Below are 26,727 nucleotides of genomic sequence, written 5' to 3' on the forward strand. Positions count from 1 at the left end.
GGATCAAACCCAGGTCTCTGGTGCTGTAAGGCTGCAAATCTACCGCTGCGCCACCGTGCCACCCTTCATCGCTAAATAACTAAGTAAATGAAATGAATGTGTTGTTCTCGGGCACCACTGATCCCATGGCTGGTGAGAATTGTAAACACTGAGGTGTGTTTCTGTTGAACCTTCTCCTCTAGGTCAGCTGGGCAGTGGCCGTCCCGGTGGCTTTGGCTGCCGATGGCCGGACCCTGGGGCCGAGGCCACTGAGGGCCACGTGCAGGCCCTGTGGGAGGAGCTGGGTGTGGCCCAGAGTGGCTATCTCCATCGAGAAGAACTGGTGACGGTCTGCAATAACATTGGTCTGACGTACCTCAGTGACCAGGTGTGTGTGTGTGTGTGTGTGTGTGTGTGTGGTGTTCTGAACTCAATGATCCAACAATACTTTATTGTCACATGTACTCGGGGACAGTGAATGTCTTTGATTTTTGCAAACAATACACAAATTGCCCAGTACAGTCGCCGGGTTTCTGGCCGACAAAGTTACTAAAGTATTCATTAGAGTCATGTTTGTCCCTCATGTTGGTTCCCGGCGTCGAGGTCTGATCACCTCTCCTCGTCCCCACCTCCTCTCCTCGTCCCCACCTCCTCTCCTCGTCCCCACCTCCTCTCCTCGTCCCCACCGACTGTGCGGCCCTGTGTCCGTCGTCGCCGGTGGCTCCTCAGGTCTCTGGGGATGAGCAGGGCCGGATTCGGCAGCAGCTCCCCTCAACACGCTGTGACCTGCTGGTCCTAGACCTGAGGTACTCTCATGTTGGTATCTTTGTGCCTTTTCAATGTTGTGATAGTCCCTGCCTCAACTACCTCCTCTTGCACCTTGTTCCTTATACCCACCATCCTCTGTGTGAAAAAGTTGCCCCGAGGATTCCTATTAAATCTTTCCCCCTAAATCTATGCCCACTGGTTTTCAATTCCACTACACTGGGTAAAAGACTGTGCATTCACCCTCTCCATTCACCTCATAATTTATACACCTCTATAAGATCACCCCTTGGCCTCCTGCGTTCCAAGGAATAAAGTCTTAGCCTGCCCAACTTCTCCCTAAATCTTCTCTGCAGTCTTTCCAGCTTAACGACATCCTTCCTATAGCAAGGTGACCAAAACTGAACTCAACACTAGCCATTAACAAATTGGGGGCGATGCAATTCATAATCTGGTCAAATGCTGCAAACTTTGGTTTGGTGATAAGATTTTTGATGCCATGTACTTTCCATGTTTAGTTTAGAGATACATCATGGAAACAGCCTACTGAGCCCATACTGACCGACGATCACCCGTTCACACTAGTTCCATGTTATCCCACTTTCTCATCCACTCTCCACACATTAGGGGCCAATTAACCTACAAACCTGCATGTATTGGAATGTGGGAGGAATCCGGAGCACCCGGAGAAAACCCACACGGTCACGGGGAGAATGAGCAAACTCCACACAGAGCACCCGAGGTCAGCATCGAACCCGGGTGTCTGGCACTGTGAGCCAGCGGCTCTACCCGCTGCCGCACCACGCATTTTGAAGTTCTTGTGATTTGGTCCACAGGAAGTTGACAGTCTGTTCAGGAAGCTGGACAAAGATGGCGATGAGAGAGTGAGTCACAGGGAATTCCTTCTGGGCTTGCTGCGACACGGACCCCTCGCTTCTACCCCCATGAATCGACGGCAGGTAGGCCTGACACCAATGTACGCTTTTCTCAGCGACAACATTTAACCCCTTCCCCATCTTCCCCCACACCTTTCCTTGGACAAAACACCTAGATTCCTATTGCCATAAAGGCACGTTTACTTTCACTGTCCAGATATTTAGACATAACACACAAGCAGGTAAATTCATGGCAAAATTCCTCATCCAGAGGCTTTTAGATTGGCAGGGATATGGATCACGTGCAGGCAGAGGAGATCAGTTTATCTTAGTTAGTTAAACTTATTAGTTTATCTTGGCATCATGTTCAGTGCAGACATTGTGGGCTGAGGCGCCTGTCCCTGTGTTGTACTGTTCCGTTCTAAATCAAATCAAATCAAATCAACCTTTATTGTCATCTTGCAAAGCAACAGTTGCACAGTGCAAAATGAGAAGACGTTTCCCAGGGAATACCAGAGCATCGCACATAAAACTTAAACATTTCACACATAATAACAGTAAAAATAATCCAGTCCCTGATGAAACGGTATAAATAGTTAAAAGCAGGTAAAACAGCAACATTAAAATACAGTAAAAACAGTTATTAAAATGTCCAGGGCAGCTGATTTGAGTGGCCAGTGCCAGAGTTATTAAATTGTCAGTGCAAAGCAGCAGAATCAGGTGGGGTGACTGTTTAGCAGCCTCACAGCCTGTGGCAGGAAGCTGTTTAGCAGTCTGGTAGTCCGGGCTTTGATGCTACGGTATCTCTTGCCTGATGGCAGGAGATCCAGGTGTGTGTGGAGGGGGTGCAGTTTGTCCTTAGCTATTCTCAGAGCTTTTTTCAGACAGCGGCTCTGGAACAGTTCTTGTACCGAGGGTAGGGAGACGCCAATGATCCTCTCTGCTCCCCTCACTACCCTCTGCAGAGCCTTCCTGTCTGAGCAGTTACAGTTGGAGTACCACGTGTTCATGCAGTACGTGAGTACAGACTCCACCGTGCCCCTGTAAAAAGTCCTGAGGATGTTGGTAGGGAGTGAGGCCTGTTTGAGTTTCCTCAGGAAGTGCAGTCGCTGATGGGCCCGTTTGACAGTCCCAGTGTTGTTCCTGGACCAGGTGAGACTGTCTGTAATTTGCACTCCGAGGAACTTTATGCTCTCCACTCTCTCCACCGTGGTGCCTATGAGAGAGAGAGAGAGAGAGAGAGAGAGCGAGAGAGAGAGGGGGTGGTGGTGGGGACCTGGAACATGCTGCTGTGGGTGGTGGAGGTAGATACGATAGTGGCATTTCAGAGGCTTTTAGATAGACACATGGATTTGTATGGACTGGAGGGACATGGATCATGGGAATAGATCGGGGGAATTCACAGAGTCTTTTACCCAGCTGGCAGCTACCCCGGCCCTGGCATCCAGCTGGTCCCAGCTGTTCTCACCGCTGGACGATGGCTCTGGCTACGCATCACCTGAACAAATCATCAACATGTGGCAGAGGGATGGAATTAAAAACAGTCGTGAGATACTACAGGTGAGACCCCACTCGTACTGACCTGTCCCGTGTTCTCTTGGGTCGCTCGAGACGAAGGGCAGAGAGGGAAAGGAGACGGGAGAGAGAGCGAGAGGCGCAGAAGGGAGGAGAAGGCGAGGGGAGAGAGGGAGAGGGAGAGGAGAGGAGAGAGCGGAGAGGAGAAGGAGAAGGAGGGGAGAGCAAGAGGGAGGCGAGAGCGAGAGTCGGAGAGGGGTAGGGGGAGCGCAAGAGGGAGAGGGCGAGAGGCGGTAGGTGAGGATTCGAGATGGAGAGGGGGGAGAGGGTAGCATAGATATCTTTTGTTCTCTTTTTATCTCGTTTCTATCGCTCTTTTCTCTCTCTTTCTCTCTCTCTTTCTCTCTCTCTTTTTCTCTCTCACTCTCTTTCTCTCGTTTTTCTCTCTCTTGTTTTCTATCTTTCTCATTCTTTCTCTTTCTCCATTTTCTCTCTTGTGGTCTCTCACTCTCTCGTTCTGTCTCTCTTGTTCTCGTTCTCTCTCCTGACTATCCCTCCCTTCTTGCTGCCCCACACATGGTTGTTCCTGTGTCCGTAGTGCTTGGATTTCAGTGTGGAGGAGAAGGTGGGCCTTGCGGAGTTGACCACTGCGCTGGAGAATGAGATGATGTGCAGCAGGAACGGGATTCATCGGGCAGCGTTAACCAGCTACCGGAATGAAATCGACCACCTTCAGTAAGCACCTCCTCTCGACGCGTGCAATGTAATGGATGTTTAGGCTGTTACGCAAGGTAGCTGATGGCAATGGGATAGAGGTTCATGGAGCGGGATTGGCAAAAATAAAACCTCAGGGAGTCACAGAGCCATACAGCATGGAAAAACAGGCTCTTCGGCCCAACTTGCCCATGCCGACCAAGATCTACACTAGTCCCACCTGCCTGCCTTTCGCCCGTTTCTCTCCAAACCTTTCCTATCCATGTACCTATCCAAATTACTTTTAAATGCTGTTACAGCCCCTGCCTTAGCTAACTCCTCTGGCAGTTCGTTCCATATACCCACCACCCACCTCTGTGTGAAAATGTTGCACATCAGGTTCCTATTAAATCTCCCCCCCTTCACCTTAAACCAATGTTCCATGGTTCTTGATTCCCCTACTCTGGGTAAAAGACTCTGCATTCACCCTATCTATTACTCTCATGATCTTATACAGAGTCATTTTCAGATTGGCAACCTACATCGGGTACATGGATGGGAAAGGATTAGAGGGAGAAAAGTACAAAGTGCTGGAGGAACTCAGTGGGTCAGGCCTCATCTGTAGAGGGGATAGACAGACAACATTTTGCGTTGAGTCCCTTCTTCAGACTGACTGGAAAATCCAGAGGGATACGGGCCAAATGCAGTCAAATAAGACTGGAGTAGATGGGGCATCTTGGCGGAATTGGGTCAAAGTGCATGTTTATAAATTTGAGAGGCAGAGATAGGGGAAACAGTCAGAACCTTTCTCCCAGGGTAGAAATGTCAAAGACTGGAGTACATATCTTTAAGGTGAGAGGGGGGAAAGTTTAAAGGAGATGTGTGGCGGCAAATTATTTTACACAGAGGGTGATGATGAGTGTCAGGAACGTGCTGCAAGGGGTGGTGGTGGTGGAGGCAGGTACGATAGTGGCGTTTAAGAGGCTTTTCGATAGACACATGGATATGCAGGGAATGGAGGGATATGGATTATGTGCAGGAAGAGGAGATTAGTTGAATTTGGCATCATGTTCGGCACAGACATTGCGGGCTGCAGGGACTGTTCCTGTGCTGTACTGTTCTATGTTTCCATGCTGTGTGACTCTGACTCTATAACTATTGTGGTGAGACTTGGATTGAACTTTACTGTTTGCAAAAATTTAGTGATGATACAATAATAGATGGAAAACCAAATAGTGACCAGGAGTGGAATGGTTTGCCAAGGTCTATGGAAAAGTTAAATAGATAGATAGATAGATATAATTTATTGCCACACAGCCAGGCTGGTGGAAATTTGGGTTGTCTGCAGCAATACAATAATAAAGAACACACAACCACAATAAAACTGTAACACAAACATCCACCACAGCATTCATCACTGTGGTGGAAGGCACAAAATTTGGCCAGTCCTCCTCCATTTCCCCCCCATGGTCAGGACCAGAGTCCAGAGTCAGTCCAGGATCGGCTCTTCCTCACCGGAGACCGCGGCTTTAAGCTGTTGTAGGCCGCAGACAGGCGGTCAAGATTTAAGTCCCCGTCGCAGCCAGAAGCACCGTAGACTGCAGGGCCGGCGGTCGAAGCTCCCCTCCAGGGATGATGGTAAGTCCATGCCGGACCCGCGGTAGAAGTCGGCCGCAGCTTCTGCAGAGGTTGGTGAGAGTTGTTGGAGAATTGTTGAAGAGACATTTAGACAGGTTCATGGATAGGATAGGTTTAGAGGGATATGGGCAAGTGGGGCTAGTGTAGATGGGACATGTTGGTCGGAGTGGGAAAGCTAGGCCGAAGGGACTGTCTCCGCGCTTTTTGACTCCATGACATGGTGGACCTCCTCCAACTCCTGGGCAGATTGAGACATTGCCGAGTTTTATTGGCCGTAGATTCAGCGGACATATTGACCAACGCAACGGAGCCCTTAGGCTGGGGTAAATCAACGGGCAGCGGGTAATGCACGGAACAGCAAGTCTGGCCTTTATAATCCACGTTCTTGCGGGGGATAAAAGGGTGTTGGGTAAGGAGAGAGGAGGAGGAGTGAAATGTAAAGGCAGAGGGAGGGGAAAGAGGGGGCAATAAAAGAGAATTGTGGGCCTCCAATTTGGGAGATGAGTGTACGGAGGAGGGGAAGGAGCAGGGTGACGAGGGTGGAAGATGGTGGGATAAATGTGCGCGCACAGGGTTGGGGGCAGAGGAAAGAGAGGGGGTGAGGGAGTATTACTTGAAATTGGAGAGTTTAATATTTAGCGGGTAGAACTGCTGCCTCACAGCGCCAGAGACCCAGGTTCGATCCTGACCTCGGGTGCTGTCCATGTGGAGTTTGCACGTTCTCCTTGTGATCGCGTGGGTTTCCACCGGGTGTTTCAGTTTCCTCCCACACTCCAAAGACGTGCGGGTTTGCAGGTTAATTGCCCCTGGTGTGTAGAGAGCGGATGAGAGTGTGGGATAACATGGAGCTAGTGTGAGCAAGTGATCGCTGGTCGGTGTGGATTCGGTGGGCCGAAGGGCCTGTTCCCGTGCTGTAAACTGCACATACCATCAGGTAGTGAGCCACCCAGACTGATGGATCACACGGATGGTTTCTACAGGTGGCAAGTCCAGCAGGTGCAGAGTGAGAGGGATAAACTGCGAGTGGACTTGGAGCGAGCGGAGAAACGCAACGCACAGCTGGGCAAGGAGGTTGACGATCGACAGGCTGCCATGGAGCTGCTCAACGACACCAAAATCAGGTCAGTCGCACATGTGGAACCACTTCAAGCGTTTTGTCCAGTTTCTGGGACAGGATCTTGATCGGTTGGGGGGTGGAGGGATATTACTTGAAATTGGAAAATTCAATGTTCATACCGTTGGGTTGTGCGCTACCCAAGCAGAATATGAGACGCTGTTCCTCCAGTTTGCATATGGACTCACTCTGGCAATGGAGGAGGCCCAGGACAGAAAGGTCATTAAGGGAAGGGGATGGGGAGGTAACAAGGTTGGCAGTCGTGAGATCCAGCAGGCCTTGGTGGAACGAGCGTTAGTGTTCGGTGAAACGGTCGCCGAGTCTACGCTTGGTCTCGCTGATGTGCATTCCATGTTCCCAATGAGACCTTCCTGAGACCAGGCATAGCACTTTGTATTTGGCTCAAGGTTCCAGCATCTGCTGTTCCTTGTGTCCGCCATTGTTAATAAGTTCCCCCCCCCCCCCCCCCCATGTTTTTCTCCTGCTCTTTCCCCCAACGTCATCCCTTCCCCCCCCCCCCCCCAACCCTTGCCCACCCAGGCACCTGGACCAAGGCTACAGGGAGAAGATGGTGGCGTTCAGAGGCCAGATGGACGAGGCTCAGGAGCTGATGGTTCAGCAGGTGACCCAGCAACAGAAGGAGCTGGAACAGGAGCTTGAGTCTGTCCGGTCGGAGGAAACGTCCTCCCGCGAGAAGCTCACCCTGACCATGAAGGTAAGGTTCACAATCCGGTTTATGACTGTCACCGGTACCCAGGTACAGGGAAAAGCACTCCTCTGCTGCCATCCCATCAGATGTGATATACCATACACAAATACAATCAAGCCAAGCTCATGTACAATAGGAAGAGCAGCGTGCAGAATATAGTTCTCAGCATTGTAGCGCATCAGTTCCGGAGACACAGCATGTTGTCAGGACTCAAGGAGCCTGAGCTATAGGGAGAGTTTGAGCAGACTAGGACTTTTTTCCTTGGAGCGCAGGAAGTTGAGGGGGAACCTTACAGAGGTGCATAAAGTCATGAGGGCAAAAGTCTCTTGTCCAGAGTAGGGGACTCATGAACCAGAGGACATAGGTTTAAGGTGAGAGGGGAACGATTTAATAGGAACCTGAGGGGTAACTTTTTGTACTGAAAGGGTGGTGGGTGTATGGAAGGAGCTGCTGGAGGAGGTAGTTGAGGCAGGTACTATCAGAACGTTGAAGAAACATTTAGACGGGTACATGGATAAGATAGGTTCAGAGGGATATGGGACCAACGCTGGCAGGTGGGACTAGTGTAGATGGGGCATGTTGGTCGGTGTGGGAAAGTTGGGCCGAAAGGCCTGTTTCCACGCTGAATAACTAAATGCCAATGTCCACAATGGCGTAGAGGTGAATCGGATAGTTCCCTAGCTTATGGAAGGATCGTTCAGAAAACCAGATGTCCAGCACACCAATGCCTCTATGTCCTTAGAAGGTTCTAGGAAGATCACCATTCCCCCAACAACCCTCACCAACTTTGACAGATGCGCCGTAGAAAGCATTGTGTTCAGGATGCATCACAGCCTGGTTTGGGAACAGCTCCATCCAAGGCTGCAAGAAGTTGCAGAGAATTGTGAATGCAGCCCAGACCATCACTCAAACCAACCTCCCTTCCATTCACTCCATCTACACCTCACGTTGCCTCGGCAAAGTCGCCAGCATAATTAAGGACCGGTCTCACCCTGGACTCAGACCAAAGATAGACACAAAAAGGAGTAACTCAGCAGGACAGGCAGCATCTCTGGAGAGAAGGAAAGGGTGACTCCTCGGGTCGAGACCCTTCTTCAAACTGGTTAGGGATAAGGGAAACGAGAGATATAGACAGTGATGTGGAGAGATAAAGAACAATGGATGAAAGACATGCATAAAGGAAACAGGCCATTGTAAGCTGTTTGTTGGGTGAAAATGAGAAGCCATTGCGACTTGGGTGGGGGAGGGCTAGGGAGAGAGAGGGAATGCCGGGGCTACCAGAAGTGAGAGAAATCAAAACTTATACCACTGGGCTGTTTAGCTGCCCAAGCAAAATATGAGACGCTGTTCCTCCAATTCGTGTTTAGCTTCACTCTGACAATGGAGGAGACCGAGGACAGAAAGGTCTGTGTTAGAATGGGAAGGAGAATTAAAGTGTCCAGCAACCGGGAGATCAGGTTGGTTCAGGCGGGCTGAGTGACGGTGTTCCGTGAAACGATCGCCCAGTCTGCGTTTGGTCTCGCCGATGTACAAGAGTCTACATCTTGAACAATGGTTACAGTAGATGAGGTTGGAGGAGGTGCAAGTGAACCTCTGCCTAACCTGAAAGGACAGTCTGAAAGGACTGTTGGGGTCCCTGGACAGTCGAGGGAGGAGGTATAGCGACAGGTGTTGCAACCTCTGCGGTTGCAGGTAAGGTACCTGGGGAGGGGTTGGTTTGGGTGGGAAGGGAAGAGTTAACCAGGGAGTTTTGGATGGAACAGTCTCTGCGAAAGGTGGAAAGGGGTGAAAATGGGAAAATGTGGCTAGTGGTGGGATCCCGTTGGAGGTGGCGGAAATTTCAGAGGATTATGTGTTGTATGCGGCGGCTGATGGGGCGGAAGGTAAGGACTAGGGGGATTCTGTCTCTGTTGCAACTAGGGGGAGGGGGAGCAAGGGCAGAGCTGCAGGGTACCGAGGAAACACGAGTGAGGGCCGCATCTATGATGGGAGAGGGGAACCCCGTTCCCTAAAGAATGAGGACATCTTGCATGTTCTAGTATGGAACACCTCATCTTGGGTGCAGATGCGGCGTAGACAGAGGAATTGGGAGTAGGGGATAGTCTTTGCAGGAAGCACGTTGGGAAGAAGTGTAGTCGAGATAGTTGTGAAAGTCAGTGGGTTTGTAATAGACGTCAGTCAATAGTCTATTTCCTGTGATGGAGACTGTGAGATCAAGAAAGGGGAGGGAGGTGTCGCAGATGGTCCAAGTAAATTTGAGTGCAGGATGAAAATTCTCCTCCTCACCCCGGTCTCTCCCTCTTCTGTCCGCTCCCATTGGGCAAGAGGTACAGAAGGGTGAAAACGCACACCTCCAGATTCAGGGACAATGTCTTCCTAGCTGTTAACAGGCAACTGTGTTATCCTCCTAACAGCTGGAGAGTAGTCCTAACCTCCTGTCTACCTCATTGACCTCGGACTATCTTTAATCGACTTTACTGGACACCTTGAACTAAACATTATTCCCTTTATCCTGTATTTGTACGGCTTGATTGTAATCATGCATAGTCTTTCCGCTGACTGGATAGCATGCAACAAAAAGCTTTTCACTGTACCTTGATACACGTGACAATAATAACATAAACTAAACTAATCTCATTGGTTGTTATCCCATCGCTATTGTATGACCTTAGTTTGGTATAGTGAAGGTACCTAGGTACAGTGAAAAACTTTTGTTGCGTGCTAACCAGTCAGCAGAACCGGTTAGCATATACATCTTCTTCTTATCGAGTCCACACACAAGATTAGAAGTTGTTCAGCCAGAGCTGAACACACTTCTCGGCATCTGCACAATGGTGTCTGTCTTGCGCTTCTTGTGCTTCTTGTGCGTGGTGGTGGAAAGATTGGTTGAAACAGGGCCGCGACGTGAACGCTCTTTCCTTGGCCCCAGCATATACATGACTATACATGATTACAATTGAGCCGTCCACAGTGTACAGATACAGGATGAAGGGAATAACGGTTGGTGCAAGGTAAAGTCCAGTAAAGTCCTATTAAAGATAGTCCGGGAGTCTCCAATGAGGTTGATGGGAGGTCAAGACTGCTCTTTAGTGGGTGACAGGATGGTTCAGTTGCTTGATAACAACTGGGAAGTGCGGATGGCACACAGACAAAAGCTTCTCACTGTATCTTGGCGCAGGTGACAATAATAACCCACAGGCTGTTGCTTTGGTGGTGAGAGGTTGGAACTAGAGCCCTGGTTTACTCTGGCTGTTTGATGACAGTTTTCCCCTTCACCAGGAGAACAGGCGGCTGCAGACAGAGTTGATGGAAGCGGTGGAGAAGTTGGCGGAATCTGAGAGATTGATTGCCAGGTTACAGACGGACCTCGACTACATGCTTAAAGATAAAGTAAGCACCATCTCCTTGTCCATCTCCTTGTTCCCTCTCTAGGGACACGCGGGCGCGGACGTAAACCCGGAAAAGGGGCAGGCAGCCGACCGCTGTGCAGCCATCGCCTGCCCGCTGCCTGGACCCGCGAATGGCCATCTTGGCCAGGCCCAGGAGCAGACCGACAGGGAGACCCCCTCTTCCCTCCCGACCCTCCGAGTGCCCATAAATTAATAGTGTTGGACTAAAATGTAGCCAAAACTTGAGGAGCAGCCCCTTCGGATACTCGAACAGGGGCTGCAACCTCTCACACTCTATGGACACGTGGAACACGGTCTCTTCCTCACCGCAGAAATGACAAGCAGGGGAAGAGTCCATGAACCGGCTCAAGTATCTATTACAGGCCACGGCTTTGTGCAACACTCTCCACCCCAGGTCCCCGATGTAAAGGGGGAGGACTCCCTTGTAGAGAGACCTCCACTGGGGACCGCTCCCTCCTTGTCCAGCCTTGGGGGGGGCAGGCACCTTCCTCTGTTGGGGGGGATAGAGTCACATAGCGGGGAACAGGCCCTTCAGCCCAAACTGTCCACATTTGGCCGATATCCCTCTAAACCTTTCCTATCCATACCTGTCCAAATGTCTTTGAAATGTTGTTACCGTAGCCTCTCTCCCACACAACTGTTCCCAATATGCTGCTTCGCTTCACCTGGCCTTTTTATACATGTTCATAAGTTGTAGGAGCAGAATTAGGCCATTCAACCCACCATGTCTACTCCACCATTCAATCATGGCTATCTTTCCCTCTCAACCCCATTCTCCTGCCTGCTCTCCATAACTCCTGACACCCGTACCAATTAAGAATCTCCAGCTTTAAAATATCCGTTGACTTGGCCTCCATAGCCTTCTGTGGCAATGAATTCCACAGATTCACCACCCTCTGACTATAGAAATTCCTCCTCATCACCTTTCTAAAGATACGTTCTTTGACCTCTGGTCTAAGACTCTCCCACTAGTGGAAACATCCTCTCCACATCCACTCTTTGGTAAGTTTCACTATTTTGCAAGTTCACTCATTTCACTATTTGGTAAGTTTCAATGAGGTGTCCCCTCATCCTTCTAAACTCCAGCGAGTACAGGCCCAGTGCCGTCAAACGCACAACGTAAACCTCTACGTTCTTCCTGTGACTGCATGGGTGTTCTCCGGGTGCTCCAGTTTCCTTCCACACTCCAAAGACCTGCGGATTTGTGGCTTAATCGGCCTCTGTAATTTACTCCTGGTGTGTAAGGAAAGTGAGATAACATAGAACTGGTATGAACGGATGATTGATGGTCGGTGTGGTCTCTGTGGCCAGAAGGGGCTGGTTCCATGCTGTATCTCTAAAACTAAGCTAAACAAAATTCAGCCAGTATCATCAAAGGCCCACACCATCCTGGCCACTGTCTCATCTCACTTGTACCATTTATGTTGTACAGCTCGATGACCATGAAACCAAGTGATGTTGTAATCTGTCTAACATGTGCCTCTCTCTCCCCATCTCCCATGCATCCCACACGTGCAGCTCGGAGTGGTGGATAATTCACACATCGAGCTCTTTGGGCAAGAGGATCGATTCGCCGAGATTATCCTGGCGTACGAGCAGAAATGCAGGGTAGGTGGTCATGTCCGGGGCCCGGGAGCCATGTCAAGGGGGGGAGGCGAGGAGCTTCGAATGCAGACAAGGAGGAATTTCTTTTGTCAGAGGGTGGTGAATCTGTGGAATTCATTGCCACAGACGGCTGTGGAGGCTAAGCCATTGGATATTTTTAAAGCTGACATTGCCAGATTCTTGATTGGTGAGGTTGTCAAGGGTTATGGGGAGAAGGCAGGTGAATGGGGTTGAAAGGGAAAGATAGATCAGCCAGAGGAATTAGTTGAGGAAGGCACAATAACAACATTTAATAGATACTTGGACAGGTACATGGATAATAATGGTTTAGAGGGATATGTGCCAAACATGGTCGGGTGGGACTAGCGTAGATGGGGCATCTTGCTCAGCATGAACAAGTGGGCCAAAGGGCCCGTGTGTTATGACACTAAACCTTTTTTAAGAAGCAGAAACAAGGAGCTGCAGATGCTGGTCTACAAAGAAAGACACAAAGTGCTGGAGTAATGCAGCTCGTCAGGCAGCATTTCTGGAGAACATGGATAGGTGATGTTTCTCTGTTAAAGCGGTATCCAGATTGTTCATTCGTGAGTTGGAAGTTGTGGTAAATAGTAAGGGTGTCATAAGCTCTGGGAGCAGAATTAGGCCATTCGGCCCATCTACCCTGCCATTCAATCATAGTCATAGAGTGATACAGTGTGGAAACAGGCCCAACTCGCCCACTAGTCCTGGCAACATCTTTGTAAATCTTTTCTGAACCCTTTCAAGTTTGACAATATCTTTCCTATAACATGGTGCCCAGAACTGAACATAATATTCTAAATATGTTCTCACTAATGTCTTATACAACTGCAACATGACCTCCCAACTTTTATACTCAATACTCTGACTGATGAAGGCCAGAGTGCCAAAAGCCTTTTTTACCACCTTATCTACCTGCGACTCGACCTTCAAGGAAACATGCACTTGTACTCCTAGATTCCTCTGCTCTACAACACTACCCAGAGGCCTACCATTTACTGTGTAGGTCCTGCCCTTGTTCGACGTCCCAAAATCCAACACCTCACACTTTTCTGTATTAAATTCCATCACCCATTCCTCCGCCCACCTGGCCAATTGATCCAGATCCTGCTGCAATCGTTGACAACCATCTTCACTGTCTGCAAAACCACTAACTTTTGTATCATCAGCAAACTTGCTAATCTGTATGTTCTCATCCAAATCATTGATGTAGATGACAAACAGTAACGGGCCCAGCACCGAACCCTGAGACACACCTCTAGTCAGGCCTCCAGTCTGAGAAGCAACCTTCCATGGCTGATCTATCTTTCCCTCTCAACTCCATTCTCCTGTCTTCTCCCCATAACCCCTGACACCCTTACTAATCAAGAAACTGTCAATCTCGCCGTAAAAATACCCAGTGACTTGGGCTCCACCACTGTCTGGCAATTAATTCCACAGATTCACCACCCTCTCACTAAAGAAATTCCTTCTCATATTTCGAAAGGTGCATCCTTTTATTCTGAGGCTATGATCTCTAGTCCTAGACTCTCCCAATAGTGGAAGCATCCTCTTCACATTCACACTGTCTCGGCCTTTTGCTATTCGGTACATTTCAAGAAGACCCCCTCTTCCTACTAAACTCCAGCGAGTACAGCCTTCAAACGCTCATCAAATGTTAACCCAATCATAAAAGCTCACAATACTCCAAATGTGATCTGCCCAGTGCCGTATAATGCCTTAGCATTACATCCCTGTTTTTGTCTTGTAGCCCTCTCAAAATAAATGCTCGCATTGCATTTGCCTTCCTAACTACTGATCCAACTTGCAAGTTAACTTTTTGGGAGCACCAGCACCCCCAAGCCTCTTTGTGCTTCCGATTTCTGAATTTCCTCCCCATTTAGAAAGTAGTCTGTGTCTTTATTCCTACTACTAAAATGCATGACTCCACACTTTGCTACGCTGTATTCCTCCTGCCACTTCTCTGCCCACTGTCCTAACCTGTCCAAGTCCTTCTGCAGAGTCTCCGCTTTCACCACACTACCTGCCCTCCCACCCATCTTCGTATCATCGGCAAACTTCAATTCCCTCATTCAAATCATTAATATACACCGTGAAGAGTATCGGCCCCAGCACTGATCCCTGCAGAATGCCGCTGGTCACCGGCAGCCAACCCAAAAAAGCCCCCAGAATTGGCACTCTCTGCCTTCTGCCATCCAGTCTTCCAGCTATCCATGCTAGTATCTTCCAACTGATACCATGGGGAGAAGGCAGGAGAATGGGGTTTAGAGGGAAAAATAGATCAGCATGATTGAATGGCAGAGTAGACACGATGGGCTGAATGGCCTAATTCTGTTCCTAGAATGTATGAACTTATTGTTGTCATGTGTGCTCCAACGTCTCCTGCCTCCTGTCTGTGTGGTGCAAGGACTAACACAGCAACAACCTTGCACTGACTTTATCCACTCTCTCTCTCTCCATTCTAACGCCTTCCTTTGGACTCGCCAGAGGGTGAAGGTGAGCTGACCACAAATCATCATTTATTATTGTGAGTGAGATTGTACCGTCGTTTTTATCTCAAATTGTGCACATGAGTTCCTGTTTCTATTTGTACCGCCACCTTGTCTTGAAATGCTGCAGCTTAACGCCTGTAAATGCAATTACATACAGATACATTTGTAATTAAAAAATGAATAACTGTAACACAAGATAATTATAAAGTCCATAGTGCAACCAAAGACACAGTCCGCAGAAGATGTTCAAGAGCCTGATGTTTGCTGGGAAGAAGCTGTTCTTGAACCTGGACGTCACGGTTTTCAGGCTCCTGTACCACCTTCCTGATGTTAGCAGCGAGATGAGAGCGTGGCCAGGGTGGTGTGGGTGCAGCACCTCCTGTAGATCCCTTAGATGGGAGGGGAGGGGAGGGCAGTACCCATGATGGGCCGGGCAGTGTCCACCACTCTCTGCAGTCTCCTTCGTTAACCCCATTCTTGCACAGAAGTGCAAAATACACACAAAGTGTGTGTGGGTCGAGTGGATGGAGATGGGGGCAGGACGTGGGACTCTGCATTGCAGCACAAACACCAGTGGTCACCCAGTTCTAAACAGGCAGGCCACTCACATCCCCAGCCACGTGCAGTGGGTGCTCATATCCTCTCTGTTTTTTGTTGCACTATGTATGGACTTCAGCCTTTGCACCATTATGGTTACACAGAATTATGGTCATTCATTTATCATTTATTGATTATTATGTATTGATCTGTGTGTTATTGTGTTTATTTTAGTTAGATTATTGTCATGTGTACAGTGCAAGCTTTTGTTGCGTGCTATCCAGTCAATGGAAAAACAAGACATGATTACAATCGAGCCATCCACAGTGTACATATACAGGATAAAGGGAATAACGTGAATATCATTTAGTTCAAGGTAAAGTCCGATTAAAGATTGTCCCAGGGTCTCCGGTAGCTCGGAGCTGGTGTCTAGTTGTTGGTAGGAAAGCTGTAGAAAGGAAGAATCACATTGTTCCCTTGCCGGTACATGTGACAATTAAACACTCTTGGAGCTTGACTCTAATACAAACACCGTGTGCAAAATGGATCCCCAGTCGCTTCTGTTGGTGCTTTTCTTTCAAGCAGTTGATGCGGGAGTTACTTCATTCTCTCAAGGGCTAACCACTTTGAAATGACAGCCAAGAGGCACACCTTCCTGAGGAGACTGAGGAAATTCAGCTTGTCTCCAGTGACTCTTACAAACCTTTACAAATACACCGTCGAAAGCATGCTGTCGGGCTGCATCACAGCTTGATTTGGGAACAGCTCTACCCGAGCGCAAAAAAATTGCAGAGTTGTAGATGTAGCGCAGTTCATCACACAGACCAGATTCCCCACCATTATAGACGTAGCCCAGTTCATCACACAGACCAGATTCCCCACCATTGACTCCATCTACACTTCACGCTGCCTTGGGATAGCAACCAACATTATCAATGAATTGTCCCACCCCGGTTATTCCTTCTTCTCCCTGCTCCCGTCCAGCAGAAAGTACAGAAGATTAAAGAGCGTGCCATACGACTCAGGAACAGCTTCTTCCCTTCTGTTATCAGACTTCTTAACGGTCCTTCCATAAGCTAGGGTACTGCCCGATTCACCTCTACCCCATTGTATACATTGGACTTAAATGGAACTGGTGTGTTACAATGCTGAGAACTATTTTCTGCACTCTGTATCTTCCCCTTTGCATTTCCTATGGTACTTGAGTTTGAACTGATTGTATTTATGTATAGTATTACCTGATCAGATAGGATAGCATGCAAAAACAAAGCTTTTCACTGTACCCCAGTACACGTGACAATAATAAGCCTGAACCACTACTGTTTGCCTAGTGACACAGTGACACAGCGGGTAGAGCTGCTGTCTCACAGCGTGAGACCCAAGTTTGATCCTGACCTTGGGTGCTGTCCATGTGGAGTTTGCACGTTCTCCCTGTGACCGCGTGGGTTTCCTCCAGGTGCTCCAGTTCCTCCTAAAGATGTGCAGGTTTGTTGGTTAATTGGCCCTCTGTACATTGCCCCTAGTGTGTAGTGAGTGGATGTGAAAGTGGGATAAATTAAAACCAGTGTGAACGGTGATCGATGGTCGGCATGGAGTTGGTGGGACGAAGGGCCTGTTTTCATGCTGTATTTCTAAACCAAACTAAACACTGGGTGGATGTGGTATACTGTGCGTTCGTTGCTCTGAGGTTGTTGCCTTCACCTCCGCAGGAGTTGTGTGACCAGAACGACGAGCTGCGGTCTGAGGTGGAAGTGCTGCGCTCGCAGCTGCAGGTCAGGAAGCTGCGACCGGCAGTCGGTCACCACTGGAGCTCCGGCTGCCGTCCAGGCACCGAGCGGCCCAGCGTCAACGCCCTGCATCCCGGTGAGTGAACACAGGCCAGACGGCATAGGAACAGTCCATTCAGCCCATCGACCTCACTCCCGCCCTTCAATCATGGGTGCTCTATCCCCTCTCAATCCCATTCTCCTGCCTTCTCCACATAACCCCCAACACCCTTACTAATCAAGGATCTGTCAATTTCTGCTTTAAAAATATCCAATGACTTGGCCTCCACATGTCTGTGGCAGTGAATTCCACAGATTCACCACCCTCTGACTAAAGATATTCCTCCACATCTTCATTCTAACGGTACACCCTTTTATTCTGAGGCTTTGGCCTCTGGTCCTAGTGGTTTCTTTCACCAGTAGGCACATCCTCTCCACATTCACTATCCAGTCCTTTCACTATTCGGTCAGTTTCAATGTCCCACTTCATCCTTCTAAACTCCAACGAGTACAGGCCCAGTGCCATCAAACACTCATCAGATGTTAACCCAGTCATCCCCGGGATCATTCTTGTAAACCTCCTCTGGACCCTCTCCAACGCCAGCACATTCTTCCTCAGATATTGGGCCCAAAAATGCCCACAATACTCCAAATGTGGTCTGACCAGCGATTTATAAGGCCTCAGCATTACATCCCTGTTTTTATAATCTAGTCCTTCTCGAAATAAATGCTAGCATTTCATTTGCCTTTGGTCAATGATACCATGCAAGAAGTCTACTAGAGCCAACATATCGGTTTACTTTCAAGATACCGCATGTAAATGCCCATCGAGTCCATGCCGACCATCGATCACCCGTTCACAATACTTCTATGTATTGTATTGTATTCTAATTTATTGTCATTGTCTCAATTAGAGACAACAAAATGAATTTTCCTTACAGGCAGTATCATAAAAATAAATAAATAATAAATAATAAAACATATTAAAAATAAAATTGAATTAAAAAAAGAAAAGCACAAACACAGAAAGTCCACGACACAACATAACACAGTGGCACCAAGGTGAGGAAGGCACCATAGTCCAGCCAGTCTCCCCTCCGATATTCCCAGATGTTCATCCGTGATCTGGGCCTTCCGAGCACCCGCAGTCGCCGCACCGGGCGGCCCGATGTTCAGGCCCTCACGCCGGGCTGGTGGAACGCCGACGCCGATCCCCGACGGTGAACATCCTCCTCCTCAGCGGCCCGGACCTCCTGATCAGCCGCATCCCGCAGCCGGAGTCCGCAGATCCCGAGTCCGCAGGCCGAGCCGGGCGGAGTCGCAGGACCCCGCGTTGTTGATCCCACTTTCTCATTCACTCCTTGCACATTACGGGCAATTTACAGAGCTGCACGTCTTTGGGATGTGGGAGGAAACCGGAACACTCAGAGGAAACCCACGCGGTCACAGGGAGAACATGCAAACTGCACACAGACAGCATCTGGGGTCAGGATCGAACTGGGTCTCCAGAGCTGTCCCAAACATCCCTCACCCAACACATTCAAGAATAATATTAGGGAAATTGCACACAAAAGCACAATCTTTCATGTGTTGACAGTCAAGGTTTAAAATGGGTTAGGGAGATGTTTCATCAGACAGGATATTGAGTATAGAAGTTGCGACGTTATGTCGCAGTTGTATATGACACTGGTGAGGCCTCCTTTGAAGTATTGTGTTCAGGTTTGGCCATTCTGTTATAGGAAGGATGTCGTTAAGCTGGAAAGAGTGCAGGGAGGATTTACGAGGATGTTGCCAGGACTCGAGGGCCTGAGCATTCGGGGGAGGTTGTGCAGGACTAGGACTATTTCATGGGGCCCAAGAGGAAGAGGAGTGATCTTTAGTGGTATATAATATAATGAGGGGAAAAGACAGGGCGAATGCACAGGGTCTTTTACCCATCAATAACTAGAAGACATGGGTTTAAGATCATAGTGCCCACCTTGTCCATGCCAATCAAGTTGGCATACTGAGCTAGCATTTCCTGCATTTGGCCCATATTCCCCTAAACCCTTCCTATTCATGTATCTTCGTCAAATGTCTTTTGCAACTCCCCTTCTATCGCTTCCCCTGGCAGCTCATTCCAGATATGGACTACCCTGTGAATGACCCCTGAGGTCCCTCATGAATCTCTCCCCGCTAAATATCTCCCCGCTAGAAAGCCATGGAAGTGAATATGTTTACAGAAACAATGCTCATGAAGACATTTGGACAGATATATGGACAGGAAGGGAGATGGGACAATTGCAGACGTGTGCCTAGCCCAGTATGCCAACCTGGTCGGCATGGACAAGGTGGGCCGAAGGGCCTGTTTCTGTGCTGTACAACTAGTCTAAGACTAACTGCCGCTGAGCATTGAAAGTCACAACATCAAGTGAAAGGCTGATGCCTGGATATTGCAACTGTAGTCAGTGATACCAAACATCAGTCTGAAGAAGGGTCTCGACCCGAAACGTCACCCATTCCTTCTCTCCAGAGATGCTGCCTGTCCCGCTGAGTTACTCCAGCATTTTGTGTCTACCTTCGATTTAAACCAGCATCTGCAGTTCTTTCCTACACATACCATAGTTTATGTCATAGGAACAGAATTAGGCCATTCGGCCCATTAAGCCAACTCTGCTATTCAATCATGGCTGATCTATCTTTCCCTCTCAACCCCATTCTCCTGCCTTCTCCCCGTAACCATTGACACCTTTACTAATCAACACAGTAGTGTCCGTACGCTGCACACTGCTTCAGGGATTCAGCTCTACTGAAATCAGGTCCTCTCTGCGTGGAGTTTGCACGTTATCCCTGTGAATGCGTGGGTTTCCTCTGGGAACCCATTGAAATGGTCTGTTTCCCTGCTATACATCTCCAACCCGCTGCCTACAGCGCTTGCAGCACCAGAGACCCGGGTTCGATCCCGACTACGGGTGCAGTCTGTACGGAGTTAGTATATTCTCCTTGTGACCGTATGGGTTTTCTTCGAGATCGGCGGTTTCCTCCCACATTCGAAAGACGTACAGGTTTGTAGGTTAATTGGCTTGGTATAAATGTAAATTGTCCCTGGTGTGTAGGATAGTGTTAATGTGCCAGGATCGCTGGTCAGTGTGATCTCAGTGGGCCGAAGGGCCTGTTGCCATGCTGTATAACTAAACTGAACTGAAAATTTGAAATGTGAACCGTTTTTCCCTCCAATGCTGAAAATGTTTAGCGGGCCAGGTGTTTCCGGCCCAGCTGAACACTTCCAGCATTCTGTTTAATTTTTATTCCCACTTATTGTCTGGAAAAGTGAGAACTAAAGGTTACAAACATTTGAAGATCATTCCCATTTTCTGAACAGATAAGGAATTGCCGGAAGAGTGGTGTGGCAACGTGAGCATTGAAATGGAGATTGCGATGGAACAACAGAGGGTGCAGTGGCAGCAGGAGGTGCAGGACCTGAGGAGACAGGTGGAAACAAAGGTGAGACAACCATTGAGTCTCTTCTTCAGATACCTTCTTTGTTGCTGCCTCTCACCACTGATGGTGGTAGTGAATCATCTCCAGCCAGAGGGCATCTGCGTACACCACCAGCTAAAGTGCACCTTACAGCTGTGTTTGTGATCGGCTTATTACTGCTTTATCTTTCTCGCTATTGCCTTAGAGTCCCTTTAATCTGCCTTGTGTTTCCCTTTGACTGAGAATCCACAGCCTGTCAGGGTAGAGATGCAACATTGACCTTGAGTTCTCTCAGTGGGGAGTTTGCATGTTCTCCCTGTGAGAGCGTGAGTTTCCTCCGGGTGCTCCGGTTTCCTCCCACATCCCAAAAACGTGCAGGTTTGTAGATAAATTGGTCTTTGAGTGCAGGGATGGATGAGAAAGTGGGATAACATAGAACTAGTGTGAACAGGTGATCAATGGTCGGCGTGCTCAGTGGGCTGAAGGGCCTGTCACCATGCTGTATCTCTAAACTAAAAGATACAGCATGGAAACAGGACCTTCAGCCCATCAAGTCCACACCGATCACCCATTCACACGAGTTCTATGTTATCCCACTTTCTCATCCACTCCCTACACACTAGGGGAAATTTACAGAGGGCCAATCAACCTAGAAACCTGCACGTCTTTGGGATGTCGGAGGAATCCGGAGCACCCGGAGGAAACCCACGCAATCATAGGGAGAATGTGCAAACTCCACACAAACAGCACCTGAGGTCAGGATTGAACCCGGGCTTGTGGTGCCGTGAGGCAGCGGCTCTACCCGCAGCGCCACCGTGTGGTTGGATGGTTAGTAGGGTTTTTACTTTGTGGACTAACCTTGCTGTAATTTTACAGGTAAATTATTACGAGGGAGAAATGGAACTGATGAAGAGGAACTTTGAGAAGGAGCGGAAGATTGAGGAGGAGCGGTTTAAGCTGGAAATGAGTGAGCTGGAGGAGGAGAAGCTGGTCGGGAGTCGGGAGGTGGAGCGGCTGCAAGGAGTCGTGAGCCAGCTCCGTGTTCATCGGCCCGGAGCGGACACCGAGCGGGAAGAGCGGGCAGAGGACGCGGGGGTCGGAGTGGACGAGGCTGGAGAGCAGGGGAAGGAGGCCGGAGGATCGGAGGGACAGGGGGAGAGGAAGGCAGCGAGCCGGACCTGGGCCCTGGAGGAGGTGTCGCTGCAAGAAGGGGGGGAGTGGCAGCGAGCCCTGGTCCTGGAGGGGCTGCAGATGCAGCTGAAGCAGTTGCAGGATAAACTGCAACAGCAGACGGAGCTGAGGCTCACGCATCAGCAGGAGCTGCAGCGACTCAGGTGGGTGTTATCCACTCTCATCCCTCCCTTCCCCACCCCCCCCTCTCTGCCCCCCTATCTCCACCACATTCTTTATCCCCCCCCCTCCCTTTCCCCCGCCAAATATCTTAAATGTTATCATTGTGCCTGTCTAAAATACCCCCTCTGGCAATCTGTTCTACATACCCATCACTCTGTGTGAAAATGTTGTGTCAAATGGGACTAGTTGGGCCGAAGGGCCTGTTTGCATGTTGTGTAACTATGACCCAGGGAGTTTGTGGTAACGAGGTTGTGGCCGGTATTCGGAGCTCTCCTGGGATTATGGAAATATTTATCTTAAATACGGTTTGCATTAGCGTCTTCAGGGAGTCAGCGGGAGATGGATTTAAGGTGAGATTACTCCTGTTGGCCGAGCCTGTTGCTTTGACAGGGAGGTTCGGGGCTGAGACTGGGGACATGAGACAGAGATGGCGGCTGGGGGTGGAGGAGGTTACTTGAAGTTAGAGAAATCAATATTCATATCGCTGGGTTGAAAGCTGCCCAAGTGAAATGTGAGGTGCTGTTGAATATGAACATTTTCAAACTGTCCCTGGACATTCCCGCTCTTGCTTGGGACGGGCAGGCGAGGTTTCTTGGATAGTGAGCAAGAACGCCTCCTGCAAAGATCGGGCCGCGGCAATTGAATGAGGTTTGGCGGGAGCGCGTCGCGGCATTCCCGGCTGTGCTTGCTCAGACTTTGCCAGATCCGTCTGTGCTTCTGATAACAACCTCTACCTGAAATGTGTGGTCACCTTGGTTATTTTCATGTTCCCTTGCTTAACCTAATCAGCTTTGCCAGCAGTCTTACGGCATTGACATTAAGACCAGTGCAATAATGAAAGTTTTCTGTGCACTATTTCAAAGCCAGCATCTTGTAAAACAAGTGGATAAACTTGTAACGCACACAGCATAAAAAGGAGGCCATTTGGACCGAGGTGCCTGTTCTAGCCCTTTACCCCCCTTGCTCTTTATCCATGCTCTCTTCAAGAACCTGATGGCTCAAGAATCAAGAGTGTTTAATTGTCATTTGTACCAAAACGGAACAATTAAGTTCTTACTTGCAGCAGCACAACAGGTCTGTAAATGCAGTACTCAATTGACAACATAATAACAAAACAAAACTATTCTTCTTATCGAGTCCACATACAAGATTAGAAGTTGTGCAGCCAGAGCAGAACACACTTCTCGGCATCTGCACAATGGTGTCTGTCTTGCGCTTCTTGTGAAAACAAAAATAAGTTCAATTAAAAAAACAATATTAGTGCAACCACACCAAAGCCCAAACTCTCTAGTGCAACTCAGACAGTTGATAGTTTGAAGTTTAGTTGGTATTTGCAGTGTTCAGGAGCCTGACAGCGGCTTGGAAGAAGCTGTTCCTGAACCTGGAGGACTCCGTTTTCAGACTCCTGTACCTTCTTACCGATGGGTTGTGTAAGTTGATGGTTGTAGGAAAGTAGCTGTTCCTGAACCTGTGGCTTCTGTCCCTCCTGCCCGGCGGTAGCAGTGAGAAGAGGGCACGGCCGGATGGTGGGGATGCTTGATGGTAGATGTGGCCGCCTTGTGGCAGCGCCTGGTGTCGATGCGCTCGATGGGGGGGGGGGGGGGGGAGTCTGTGTCCATGATGGACCGGGTTGAGTCGACCACTCTCGGCAGCCTCTGGCGATGAGAAACTGGCCACTGTTTGTAATGCTGCATTGTGGTGAGAGGTGTTACACTCAGTACCATTGACTTAGTTTGCAGCTGAGTCCATTAGGCAGTGTGCAGCTCACAGACATTATTATGTTTGGTATCACTGACTAGAGTTGCAATATCCAGGCATCAGGCTTTCACTTGATGAATTCTGATCCCATGTTGTGATGGTCAATGCTCAGCCGCAGTTAGTCTTGGGGTAGTTGTACAGCACGGAAACAGGCCCTTTGGCCCATCTTGTCCATGCTGACCTAGTTAGTATACTAGGCTGTGTAAGAAGGCTCTGTAAGAAGAATGCTGGTTTAAACTGAAGATAGACACAAAAAGCTGGAGTAACTCAACAGGACAGGCAGCATCTCTGGAGAGAAGGAATGGGTGACGTTTCGGGTCGAGACCCTCCTTCAGAATACTGGGCTAGTCCCATTTGTTTGCATTTGGCCCATATCCCTCTAAACCCTTCCTGTTGATATATCTGTCCAAAATGTCTTAATTGTATCCGCTTCTATAGCTTCCTCTGGCAGCTCATTCCAGATACAGACTACACTTTGATGAAAAAGTTGCCCCTCATGTCCCTCTTAAATCTCTCCCCACTCATCTTCCATTGGATTCTACACTTTCTAACAAACAGACAGCAAAGAGTCAAGGTGGGTGAAAAACTCTCCAGCCCTTTGACTCTCAACATAGGAGCCCCCCAAGGGTGCGTTCTGTCACCCCAGCTCTTCTCACTTTACACCAACAACCTCACATCCCAATGCAGCTCAGTTAAAAATGTTAAATATGCAGACGACACAACAATAATTGGCCTTATCTCAGACAACAAAGAATCACAATACCATCTAACAGTCGATAGCGCAGTCAAATGGTGCGCAGACAACAACCTCCAGCTTAATACTTCAAAAACCTTAGAAATCATCATAGATTTCAGACGCAATCAAAACCACAAACCCCCGGTCCATGTCAACTCTCACCCCATAACCTCCACGAACTCATTTAAGTTTCTAGGCACCTATATCTCCAATAATCTAAAATGGCACATCAATGCAGACCACGTCATCAAGAAAGGTCAACAACGCCTATATTTCCTCAGACAGCTCAAAAAGTTCAGAGTCGATAAACACCTCCTGGTCCGTTTCTATCAATCAATCATTGAAAGCATCATCACCTCCTCAATCACAGTCTGGTACGGTAACACCGATAGTCACTCACTACACAGAACACAACGCATTGTCTCCAAGGCCTCCAGGATCATCAACTCCCCCCTCCCCTCAATCCATTCCAGTTATCTCCAACGTACCTCAAAACGGGCAAAAAAGATCATCTCCGATCCACTCCCATCCAGCAAATCACCTTTTTCAGTCTCTCCCTTCGGGGAGGCGCCTCAGGTCACTTGCTACTAAAACCACCCGCTTTAAAAACAGTTTCTTCCCCTCAGCAATAAGAACTCTCAATTCCGTCCAATAATCAGACAATAATATGACTTTTGATGTATACAGTGTCTTGTCTATGGTCTTTGTTTGTTCTTTTGCACTATGTATTGTTGGTGAGATTTGTGATTTGTGATGTGGTATGGATGCACTTTATTACGGTGATCTGTGTTATTAGTGGTATGTAACAAAAGCAGTGTACCATCATGTACCGAACCCAAATACCACCAATCCTGGTTGCGTGGCAATTAAAGATTCTATTTTATTCTATTCTATCTTAAGCCTGTGCCCTCTAGTTTTAGAATCCTCTACCCTGGGGAAAAGACTGTGAGCATCCACTTTATCCATGCCCCTCATGATCTTGTACACCTCAATAAGGACACTCAGCCTCCTATGCTCCAAAGAAAAAGTGCCAGCCTACCCAACCTCTCTACATAACTCAAGCCCGCAAGGTGTAAATCTCCTCTGCACCCATTCCAGCTTAATGACATCCTCCCTGTAGCTGGGCGACCAGAACTGCACACAGTGCTCCAAATGTTAGACTCCAACGTGTGTTTCAGGAACTTGTTACAATCCTGCACTAAGGTTCTCTGAAGAATGGCTGTAGTTATTTGACAAGAGTAATGTATCCCTCAGATATGAGTGTGAAATGCTTGCTGAAGAGAACTCTTCCTTGAAAAGGAAAGTGGCAATGTTTCGTCGGGATTTCCAGGACCAGGAGGGAAAAGTGAATGAACACAGGTAGGAAAACTGTGGTTTAAAAAACTTTCATGAAATACATGCATTATTGATAGTGCTTCGTAATTGGATTCGGACTCTCTTGTTGTGCACAGGAAACAAGCGGCTTGGCTGGAAGATGAAAGGGAGAACAGGCAGAGAGAATTCAAGGAACTTCAAAACCAGGTACAGATCTGAACTTTAGATCAAAGATAGAAAAAGCTGGATCTTCCACAGAATCGGCGGGTCATAGAGTTACACAGCACAGAAACAGGCCCTACGGCCCAACTTGCCCACACTGACCAACATGCCCCATCTCCACTAGTCCCACCTGCTCACATTTGGCCCATATCCCTCAAAACCTTTCCTATCCATGTCAATGTTATGATAGTCTCAACCACCTTCTCTAGCAGCTTGTTCCATATATCACCCTCTGTGTAAAATAACAATATCCCTTAGGTTCCTACTAAATCTTTCCCCCCTCACCTTAAACCTAAGTCATCTGGTTCTCGATTCCCCTACTGTGGGCAAAAGTTTCTGATCTATTCCTCTCATGATTTTAATACACATCTATAAGATCACCCTTCATCCTCCTGTGCTCCAAGGAATAACGTTGTTGGCTGCTCAACCTCTTCCTATAGCTCAGGCCCTCGAGTCCTGGCAACATCCTTGTAAATCTCTGCACTCTTTCCAGCTCGACAACATTGTTACAACATGGTGACCAAAACTGAACACTTATCAACATATTATACAACTGTAACATGATCTCCCATGAGGGTGCCTGAAGTGAAGACTCTGTCCCACTCTGTACAGGTGGCATTCAGTCTAGTTTAGCATTCTCTAGTTTTAGCATCTGCAGTTTTTAGTTGTTGTTTTTCTGGGTTGACCTGTTGGAATGCATTTTATTTAAGGAATGTACCTTGTTTACCCCTGCGTCCGGGCTTTGAGAAACGGAGTCAAATACCTGTGC

The 26,727-nt window shown here is 48.5% G+C and overlaps 1 protein-coding gene across 2 annotated transcripts in view; it reads left to right on the forward strand.

Annotated features, from left to right (window-relative positions):
- ninl (ninein like) overlaps positions 1 to 26,727 on the forward strand; it is a 51,863-nt gene that overhangs the window by 15,800 nt on the left and 9,336 nt on the right. The window contains exons 6-19 of one of the 2 annotated variants that reach the window (XM_033025805.1): positions 183 to 367; positions 1,581 to 1,703; positions 3,039 to 3,179; positions 3,733 to 3,869; positions 6,446 to 6,586; positions 7,120 to 7,294; positions 10,568 to 10,678; positions 12,217 to 12,306; positions 14,809 to 14,817; positions 17,060 to 17,213; positions 20,478 to 20,599; positions 21,452 to 21,909; positions 25,677 to 25,781; positions 25,874 to 25,943. In XM_033025805.1, coding sequence (XP_032881696.1) covers positions 183 to 367; positions 1,581 to 1,703; positions 3,039 to 3,179; positions 3,733 to 3,869; positions 6,446 to 6,586; positions 7,120 to 7,294; positions 10,568 to 10,678; positions 12,217 to 12,306; positions 14,809 to 14,817; positions 17,060 to 17,213; positions 20,478 to 20,599; positions 21,452 to 21,909; positions 25,677 to 25,781; positions 25,874 to 25,943 — 2,021 coding nt within the window. The remainder of the gene's footprint in view (positions 1 to 182; positions 368 to 1,580; positions 1,704 to 3,038; positions 3,180 to 3,732; positions 3,870 to 6,445; positions 6,587 to 7,119; positions 7,295 to 10,567; positions 10,679 to 12,216; positions 12,307 to 14,808; positions 14,818 to 17,059; positions 17,214 to 20,477; positions 20,600 to 21,451; positions 21,910 to 25,676; positions 25,782 to 25,873; positions 25,944 to 26,727) is intronic. The other variant, XM_033025807.1, reaches the window with a different exon arrangement.

Source organism: Amblyraja radiata, chromosome 8 (genome assembly GCF_010909765.2).
Source record: "Amblyraja radiata isolate CabotCenter1 chromosome 8, sAmbRad1.1.pri, whole genome shotgun sequence".
NCBI classification, from domain to species: domain Eukaryota; kingdom Metazoa; phylum Chordata; class Chondrichthyes; order Rajiformes; family Rajidae; genus Amblyraja; species Amblyraja radiata.